The following is a 10437-nucleotide window of genomic DNA, read 5'->3' on the forward strand; positions in this document are numbered from 1 at the left end:
GTTTAAGCCTTTAAATCACAAAATTAGGCAATCAAGGAAATGGGATACGTCTGACATTTTGGTAATGAGATGCCCAGGGGGGTAAATCACGTGTTTGAGAATTATGCAAATAGGATTGCTTAACTTTTGATGTTCTAAGGCTTTACTTGGCTATATTATGGTGGATAATGTTGCAGAAAGATACTTTGAGAATGCCTGGAATACTTTTTGGATGAGATGGTTTTTGGATGAGATGACGTTTGGTTATTAAATGCAGCCCATTGGACTTGAGTCCTAAATCCTACTATTGCTTCACTATGGATAAAGTCTAATCATGTTAGACAGGTCCACATCACATGGTTCCATACTCCTGAGTGGTTCAGACTTGAAGAACCCGGATGATTCATCAGCTACTGAGTCTGACCGACATTTTGAGTTTTCAGCATGGATTTTCTAACAGATAAAGATGCAGAAAAGGTAAGCCTAAAATGTGAGCCTGAACGTAATGTTGATTAAAACAATTGTCTTGATTTGTACTGTCAAACCTGTTTATGCTCTCTCGTGGTTATCGTGACTTTCATTAGGCTATTTATAAATACATTTTGTTAATTATAGCTTACATAACTTCGTGCAAATTCAGCAAAGCATGCAACCAAATTACTGCAGGCTACATAACTCGAGCAGCAAGATTTCGGCTACAATTTCAACGAAATAAACTAACAAAAAAAAGTGTCTGTGGGAAAAATATTACCCACGCTGTAGTTTACGCCATGTGGTGGTAAAAAAAAAAAAGTTTCTGGACCTACTGTATTAAACAGTACCATAAGGACGGGTACTTGGTTCTGGAAGGGCTACTCAGCCCGGCGGAGTGTGATGAGCTCCGGCTGAGGATGGGGGAGATCGTGGATCGGATGGACGTTCCAGACCATTGTCGGATCCAGTTCTCTACTAATCACGACGAGCAGCTGAAAGAACAGGTGACCTTGCGCAACTTACCGCAATGTAAACTGTATCAGGTTCACTGGGCTGCTAAGTTTATTTTTGTGCACCATTTGACCCGATCACCTGTCTTCTCCATGCCTACCTAATACAAATATATAGATGCAGGTAAGATAGTACATCCCAGTCCTTTCATTATAATTTAATCAAAAATAGATAATAGTCTGAATCGATATTTGCTCCCTTTCTTTGTGTCCATATATTAGCATTGAATAACTGTTTTTTTTTCTTTTTCTTGTATAAGTCAATTATCAATGTTCACGGCCCTCAACTCTATAACCTTATTTTATTGCGGGAACAGGTTACATGTGCCATATTTGTCTGCAGGGAAACGCGGACTACTTCATTACCAGTGGAGATAAGATCCGATTCTTCTTTGAAAAAGGAGTTTTTGATGATAAAGGTGAGCCTTGTTATAAATTAAGGCTTTAGATTAGGTGTGATGGTTTTAATGATACTCATTAACTGACATCTAAGTCCCATCTTTTCGTTCAAGGAAATTTCACTGTACCAAAAGAGTGTTCTTTAAACAAAATTGGACATGGTGAGTTTCAATAATTGTATATTTTTTTTAGATTATGTGCTTATTTAATGTTTTTGGCTACATTTTGGACAATATTATTTAAGAGTGAGCTTGTAAGTTAACAGCAGTGCGTAGTTTCTACATTTTGTTATTTAAAATAACTTTACAGGATCAAGTAGGGTTAGGTGTGTCCCAAGAGCACAACAGAGTAACATCTTAAACTCCTGTTCCATCTTCAATAGCACTTCATGCCTATGAGCCTTTATTCAAATCTGCCACTCATTCACCCAAGATTCAGGTGAGAACTAACTTATTAATAGTAAAGGACGCATCAGAACTGTTTCAGTTGGACTGAATATGATACTGGGTTATACTAAACTGTTCTGTTTATATTCCGCAGGGTATAGCCAAGAAACTGGGTTTGAAGAGTCCGGTGATTTTGCAAAGCATGTACATCTTTAAGGTAGGGTGCACACCAGCTTTGTAGCTTTCACCAGACAGCTTCTGCCATCACTAGTCCGACATTTGCCTAGCGGGTTCTGACTTCACTCATTTGTGTTTTACAGCAACCAGGCATTGGAGGAGAAGGTAAGAAAGATTGACTGTTAGAACAACCATTCGTGAATATGAGAATGTTTGAGTGCCTTTTTAACACCAAATAGTCCCCTGTCTGCCTGTTTGTCAGTGACGCCCCACCAGGACGCTACATTCCTGCACACCGAGCCCCTGGGTCGGGTGATGGGGGTGTGGATTGCCCTGGAGGATGCCACCGTGGACAACGGCTGCTTGTGGTTCATCCCTGGCTCACACAACAGTAGGGCACTGTCTGATTGCCTTTGACCATTTGACCTGTAATCATCTCGTATCAACACAAAGACCTGTTTCACATCCTTTATTTTTTACAAAGGTCATTTATTATTTGTCTTAGATTTCAGATGTTAAAACTAGATCCAACATTTGCAACCACTGCCCCCCATCACACTCAACAAGGTTTTGAATTACAGGGGTGCTGCCATTAGAAGTCAGTAAATCAAACCAGTTATAATAACTTGGCATGTGCCTCCCCTCACCCCCCAGATGGTATCACCCGACGTATGGTGCGGAACACAAAAGACACCTATCCCCTGACAGACTTTGTTGGAAGAGAGGCAAACCATGATGATGAACTGTTCATACCAACACCTGTTAAAAAAGGTACATGCTTATATCTTCTGCTGACAACTGGAATTTAACTGTGGATCAACCTGTCTTTCAAGATGTACATGAATGGGACTAAAGGACCGTGTAATCAAACCGTATCAGTGGTCTTGAAGACCATAGGCAACAGTAATGTTTTAGGCGGGGGGGGGGGGGGGGGGGTATTAATTTACATTTCAGTCAGACACTCCTATCCAGAGCAACTGACAGTACTGAGTGCAAACACATTTATTTTGGACTGGATTTTCATGGGAGAGAATGGAGCTTTACGTTTCAAGCTCCATGCTCAACCAATTGAGCTACAGGGGACATAGGCAATGATGTAGTTCCTCTTGGCCAATACGGTTAATCATGAACGATGTTGAAGGGGACCAAAATGACTGCGGGCGACAACCATTGAGACCGGACAGGTCAGGTTTTCGAGACTGCTCGACATCAGGGACAGTGACCTCAGGAGTTAGTTAATAAGTGCGCAGCAGAGCTCACTCTTAGCTTTCCCTGTGTGACCGGGAGCTTGCAGGGGGAGGGACGGTCAAAGAGTAAGGACGAACATAGCTTGCTGGTTAGTAAGTAACTAATGAGGAGTTGTTTGCTCTCCGCTCAGGTGGGGTGGTTCTGATCCACGGAGAGGTTGTTCATAAAAGTGAGCCGAACGTGTCTGAGAAATCACGGCACGTCTACACTTTCCACATCATGGAGTCTCAGAAGACAAAATGGAGCCCCGAAAACTGGTGCGCATTACTGAAAGATTCCCCTTTATCAAATGATCACGCTAGTCATTGAGCAGACACCATTTTCCAGAACAACAGCCAGTCATACTATTTGAGTATGCATTTACTATAAACATTCACTGTCTACATTCCTGTGGTTCTGAAGGTGGGGGAGTTGTTTGATAGTACTGAATTCTCTTTCCCTGTTGACAGGTTACAGCCTACAGAAGAGCTTCCTTTTCCTGCCCTTTATACCAAGTAATCCTGGTTCTCTGCCACTACACTGAATGGAAAGACAGAGGAGAAGATTTCACTCATTCTGCAGGACAGTTCCATCACAACAGGACTAAATGAATAACACATTACATAAATGCAACCATTACTGTGAGAACAGACAACCAGTATATCAAACCTATTATCATACAGTACTTACAGTATGTAACTCAATGTAACAGGCCTACAGGATGGGATAAACTGTGAATGAAGGACATGTGAATAACGATTTGTTTCCTCACTTAATGCTTACAAACTCCCTTCAACACGCATTCGTTTTTATCAGATAAAAAGGGTTGTTTGATTATAAACTTTTTACTATCACCTTTCTGCAATAGTTCTTGTGTTCTCGGTGTCTTTCACTTGCTAAAGATAGAAACCCTAGTTGAAACAGTGGCAGGTTCCAGCTTCCAATTTTTAATTAAGCTGCTCTCTTCCTTCTATAACAAAAAAGCTGCAGAGTACAGTATACTACAGTATAGCTTCCAAAATACACACTAAATAAAGTGTCTGGATGTTGCAATAGATAAAAGCATCAAGGGGGATAACGTAAATGTAGTAATATTTAAGTTGAGCAGGGGTCGCAACCCTCTTCATGCAGATTAACATTTTACTTCATAACATTTCTATTGTTCTGCGTGCCCCAGTTAGGATATGCTCATGTTTAACTGCTGTCCTGGAAATACCAATGAGAAAGGCAGAGACCAGGTTGTTTTTACAGTTAAATATTTCCACCACACCTGGCTGACTAAACCAAACGGAAGAGTTCCACCTTAACAGATCTATATGCATTGCATAAGGGTAGGTTCACAAGGCTTCCACAGAGCAGCAGAATTGAGCACAGACTGCAAACAGGATCTGTGGATAGCCCCCCCCGCCCCCACAAACTTACACCCTTGATTGCAAGATGTGGAATTTCATTCACATCCTCTTGCATCAACAGCCTAACTAAAACCAGGTGCCTACTGTAACTAATAATCAAGCCTCCAAACCTCTGAGGAAAGTCTACTTGACATATTCTCCATCAAGAAATAACAGCATGACACTTGGCAACTTTGTAGCTCCCCCCTGCTGATTCTCTTTGCACAAAGACTCTTGAAAACACCACTTATTTTCATACCTGAACACACCCCAAATGATTTTGTCAGTCCTGTCTGCCTCACCTGTAAGGTTCTTTGAAACTGGAGGAGCTGGCCCTTTAGCAAAAAAAACCATTTTGGTAGTGAACTTGATATTATGATGAAGGCTTGCTAGGTGCATGCAATGCAAACACTTGTCAGCACTACTGAGTTTAATTTCACAGGGAAGGAAGAGGCAGGTGGTTTGGAACTGAATGCTGTAACATGAAAAAAAAGCAAATCTCAATCAAGATTGAAATGTCTACCAAGTTGCAGTAAAAAAAATCCATACATTTTCAATAAAACAGGTGTAGATGATTTGAAATAAAACAAACGCCACATTACTTAAAATAATATGAAAAGCTAAAGAATGTTAATCATTATTTGTAATTACATTTTTCACTCTTGCAAATCATGCCTCAGGTTGCTAACCCTAACCACTCCTGGGCTGTGTGTTAGTGAAAAGCTATTTGAAGAGTGACATACTTTAGGGTACCCTAAAATGGAGGGGACTACGTACAACCGTGCTGTACTTTCAACCTTAACTCCAGTATAATTGAATAATTTCCTAACCAGTGGTGTAAATACAGAGCAACAAAAATGCCACAGTTCAAAAACTTTGCGGCTCACTACATGTATACACAGGTTTCCCATTGCTGAATGTTTCGCTAGAGTGTGCACTAATGAATAAGACCGTTCTACCCCGGATAGTGTACATTTCCCTGGATGAAAGAGACAAACGTCTAGCGTAAAAGCCCTTTAATGATGCATCACTGTACCACGCAATACCAGCATATCCCGTCCAAGCCAAGGATAGGGACAGAAACCAAAATAAGCAAAAACAGGACCAAGCTCATAAATTACCATTACAGATTATTAGAAACAGCAAACGAACAAAATACATCTTTATTACAGATTAATCAAATACTGCATCGGTTCCATGCCTAAAAACAACTACTTCATGAAATGTCACATTGACGGACAGTCTCTCCCGAACTCAACGCAAACGTAATGGAGGACTGTACCCTGGCTGAAACTGGAATGTGCACTGTGAACTGAGTTCCATTGGCTTCAACCAGGCTACGGTACTTTAGTTTCTATGGATAATTGTCGTTGACATGACATCACAGCCAAAACTTTAAAGAAGTGTACATCTGAGAGCAACAGGTGCATCAATATCTATTAGTTTCTCTGTTGAGATAGTTTAGGTACTGTAGTTACTTTCGGTACACCATTAATAGCTTCCTGCAGCCAAAACACAGGAAACATGTAATCATTTATAAATACAAAAAAAACATGAATGTAATATTAATGATGACTCTGCTATATCATCTCTACAGTTCATTTATAATATACAAATTGGATGAATGTTAACCTAAGCAAATAAATGCATATGTAGAGGATTCCCTACAGATGACAAAGGATTTAGACAAACTGAAAAGATAGTTGGGTATGGTACAGTACAGGATTTCAAATTATTTGTCATGCTATAGTGTATAAACTGCTGTCATACATAAGTATAAACCAGTCTACTTTGACACAAAACCATGCTGTCAGCTAGATTATTTACAGTAGTACCAGTTAATGTGTGATAGAAAATATACTTAAGGCAAATACATCCAGCAATCAGTCCATAACATTGCAAGAAAGGTAAATACAATATACTGAAATGTAATTAGATGAAATTGAACCCCCCAAAAATTCATTCAAATTATGTTCTTCAAAAGGCTTTACAAAGGTACATTTTCTTTTGCAACATAAAAAACCCTCTACAAATCACTGACATTTGTCCTTTAGCACTGTGTCCTAAAGACAGCTGATTAGGATAGGAAACATAATTCAGGCCAAAATACATTTTGTCCACTTTTACTGGACATCTGTGGTACGATTCAGTCATTTGAGTGTTGCAGTGACCCAGGAACATTCATCCTCAAGTGAAATCCACCCCCATCTCCAAGTCCAGACAAAGCCGGGTTGTGTTTATTAGGCACCAAACAGAAGAAAAATGACCAACAAGAACAGACTACAACGATCCTTTCTAACAGTAAACATTGATAAAATGTTCCTGTTGCAAACCCTTTCTGCTATGATGTGCCCTAACAATAATGAACCTGAACTCAGAACAACAAATCAAGCAAACTGATATGAAAATTAAAATAGTGCACATGTTAAAATGGCTTCTACTCTAGATGAACTACGATTCTACGGTCATGCTCCGGGCGGAAGTCTCACAAAATTAGGAGCAATATCAGGAGTGTGTACCATCAGTCATCTTCATGTATTTCTCAATGTATGCTGGATCATTCACTAGCTAGCAGTGCTATTACATTGAAGTTCATCCTTCTGTTGTGCCAGCCACTTTGCGTGGAGAAAAAGCAATCTTGTTAGTAGAGAGAAATTATCGGTGAAGCCGGTGACCGTGACTATGCTCTCACAAACCAACAAGACAAGAATTCCTAAACAGCCATCCGGTGAGGATCTCCATGGCTTCCTTTAAAAATACTCCCAATGTATATTGGTTAACCTATCCACCATGACCCTTTGTTACAGGTCAAGATCTCACTGTGTGTCTGAGTAATAGACATCATTACATCTGTCCCATTATGGCATTAGTGAGAACACGGGCTATGCGATTCAGGTCACCTTCATTTTGAAGTAGTACATTTTCTTCTTTAACTAAATCTGCGTTGGCAAACACTGAAGTGTGCATATTGCCAACTGTCGAGTGCATTCAAAAAAGGTGAAAGTCCTTAATTGTGCTGCCCATGCCAAAATGAGCTCCAGGGTCCTATGTCCTCTGACTTACTTTGTAGTTTGAGTGCATCTTCTCAGTTGCTGATCACAGACTGAGAAGACCAACTGATCTGCAAATAATCTGGCATTCCAAACGAACATTCACTATGATTTGTAGATCAGTCAGTCAGCTGCAGCTGCCTAGTGCGGTCAATATCAAACCCAACCGTGTTTGGAGCTCCACAGGGGTCATCAGAGCAGTAGCAGGATGAAGAGGTACAGTGGCAGCAGCAGATTGTCTATCTGTGAGGTGTAGGCCTCCAGCATGGCCACCAAAGTAATGGAGCCCACGATCCACGAGTAGGTGGAGTTCAGATTTATGGCGGAGTCGAAGATGAGGAAGATGGCTACGGCGATGATCTGGGCGAACACTGACGTGGCTGTGCCCTCCACAGTCTTCCTGGTGCCCGGCCAGCGTATCTCGCCCAGGCTGCTGCCAAACACTGATGCCACAGTGTCCCCCACACCCACAGCCAGCACACCGGCATAGGGAACTAGGCCCCCCGCCCCCGGAAGAATGCCCTTCGGGGCGCAGGGCCCCGGGAACAGCCAGATAGGCAGGGACATGCCCAGGAGGAGATAGATGTGGGTGAGGATGAGCGGTCCAGAATCCCGTTCATCGAGGAACAGGGAAAGTAGCTGGCGGAGGACCTGGCCCAGCGGGCGGATGCGGAAATAGCGCACGTACTCCAGGAGCAGAAAGGCCCCGAGGCAGCCCACAGATGCCACATGGAGGAGCTGGCGGTCGTACACCAGGCCCGGGACAAAGGTGGCGACTACGATGAGGTGGAAGTACTTCCTCACCACCGTGGAGGCCTGGTGCTTCTTGGATCCCGACTGGCGCTGGTGGTTCTGGTGCAGCACCACCAGCGTGGCCAACGTGGCCAGCAGCACCCAGTAGCCTAGGAGGCACAGACGCCTGTCGTTCAGAGTCACAAAGTCCAGCAGCCACATGATGGGATGACGGCGGATGAGGAGGGAGAGCCAGGGCATGAGGATACCCAGGCCCAGCACGGCCGTCATCATGTGGAAGAACAGCGACGACACCCAGGTCTCAGACTCCATGAAGCAGAAGAGCAGGGCGAAAAACACACCGAGGAGAAGAGATCCCACCACCACCACCGGCAGGAAGTAGTGGACCGGTTCCCCCTTGACCTCCGCCAGGTTGAGCGAGCGCTTGATGAGCTGGTTGACGATGAAACTGACGCCGCCCACCACGAGAAGGGCCTCGCCGGGCGTGAAGCAGCGCGGCAGGAGGTAGAGCACGATCAGACTCAGATAGACGAAGATCAGCAGCACCTCCAGCACCTCGATCACCTCCGACACGGTGAGCGTCTGCTTCACCGTGTACAGGATGGCGCTGCACGCCACGCCCGCGATCACACATGTGTTGGTGGGCACGGGCCGTGTGATGCCCAGCGCGAGGAGCGACAGGAACATAGCCAGCATCATGCCCGTCACTGTCACCACCATGGAGAAACGCTCAAAGTAGACATTCCCTGAGGCGGCGCACTTCTCCCGCAGTGCCACGCCCAGCAGCGGCATTACCATGGCAGCCGGGACAATGCCGCTGTTGGCCGACGGGCGCCACTGGAACACGGCGTTGCCATTGCGAAGCAGACGGTCCCACTTGTGCTGCACGTAGAATGCCTGAATGACCAGGGCCACGCAGCACCAGGAGTGCTGGTTCCACACGGCCATGTGGACACACATGACGACAGAAAAGACAACTGCGGACTCCACCAGGACCGGGTTGGTCTGCATGGCCGCCACAGGGGGAGAAGACAGGGAAGGAGCACGGTTCACGGCAGAGAACGCCAGCTCAAGTAGAAAGTGGTTTAATGCAATGTCTTATTCAAAGGGACTGTTGGTTCCACTCCGGTGGCACATATTGTGGTTAAGTTCTTGTTTTAGTCCACAATCTTGGTGTTTTGTACTGGGAAGACAAAATGGCTAAAGTAAAAATACTGTGGAGAGAAAAAAGTACAGAACTTGATTAGACAGTAGTTTCGAAATGAAATACATTGGCATTAGATGTGTATAAAACTAAGCATATTAGATAGAAACATTAGATGTTTTCCAATTACAGCCACACAGGGATTTCAAAAGGTTTATCACACCCACACTGACTGTTGAAATAGCACTGAACCTTGGCCCACTCTGACTAGTCTAATATAAAGTCAATGACCGACACCCTGAATGTGCACTCCAATATTAACAGATATGTGGCTAAATCATAATGCCAAATGTAGCCAATACATGCTATAAAATAATATTGTCCCATAAATTGTAGTAGACAAGGTGGAACACCTTTCAAGTACACCCTTTTGTTCAGATAAGAGGTGGGGTTGGAAAGATTTCTACGATATTAAAACGAACGATTCATGCCTGGTAACAAGCGTTCATTCAAGAGCTTTCCAGGTGCCACAAAGCTCTTCGTCTAGATTCATATGAACAGCTTCACAACTTATCCCTGCTGCAGATATTGCTCACTACTGAGAAATGCTTAAATGGTGTTTTTTTTGCCGGGTAAGGAGGAATGCCGATGAAGCGACCCAGCATCCTTGCTAGCGAACGTTAGCAAAAATTCAGCTGACAAATGCACTGAGTGTAGATCGCGTGCAGATTGCCGGTATTCGAACATGCGAATTACTTTTTCCAGTAAATGTAAGGTATTAAATATACTTACCCGTTAAACGCTGCACTCATAAGGGTCAATTAAGAAAGTGATACCGATATCCAATCTTTTAACTATTATATTCTCCCCAATCAGCTTGCGTTAGTCAGTGATCTCACCAGCGGTAGGACTGGTAGGAGGTGGCCATATTGACAGTGAAGTCACATG

General features: G+C 43.5%; 2 protein-coding genes across 3 annotated transcripts; one reads left to right on the top strand and one right to left on the bottom strand.

Moving 5' to 3' along the window:
* The first annotated feature begins 314 nt into the window (after window positions 1–314).
* Window positions 315–3910, top strand: phyhd1 (phytanoyl-CoA dioxygenase domain containing 1). Of its 2 annotated transcripts, XM_010901117.3 has the most exons (12): window positions 315–456; window positions 798–956; window positions 1081–1086; window positions 1306–1381; window positions 1475–1522; window positions 1744–1799; window positions 1902–1964; window positions 2068–2089; window positions 2187–2315; window positions 2579–2695; window positions 3303–3429; window positions 3622–3910. In XM_010901117.3, exons 1-12 carry the CDS (start codon window positions 424–426, stop codon window positions 3668–3670), a joined length of 885 nt encoding a protein of 294 aa, XP_010899419.2. In that variant the 5' UTR covers window positions 315–423; the 3' UTR covers window positions 3671–3910. The 2 variants fall into 2 exon arrangements, with proteins under 2 accessions (XP_010899419.2, XP_010899420.2); XM_010901118.5 differs by lacking the exon at window positions 1081–1086 and having other exon boundaries at window positions 316–456.
* Window positions 3911–5543: 1633 nt separating this feature from the next.
* dolk (dolichol kinase) lies at window positions 5544–10411 on the bottom strand. Its single transcript, XM_010901119.4, has 2 exons — window positions 10282–10411; window positions 5544–9559 (listed from the first exon to the last, which is right to left on the bottom strand). Exon 2 carries the CDS (start codon window positions 9354–9356, stop codon window positions 7785–7787), a length of 1572 nt encoding a protein of 523 aa, XP_010899421.1. The 5' UTR covers window positions 9357–9559; window positions 10282–10411; the 3' UTR covers window positions 5544–7784.
* Window positions 10412–10437: the final 26 nt, after the last annotated feature.

The sequence above is a fragment of the Esox lucius genome, chromosome 14 (assembly GCF_011004845.1).
Source record: "Esox lucius isolate fEsoLuc1 chromosome 14, fEsoLuc1.pri, whole genome shotgun sequence".
Lineage (NCBI taxonomy): Eukaryota > Metazoa > Chordata > Actinopteri > Esociformes > Esocidae > Esox > Esox lucius.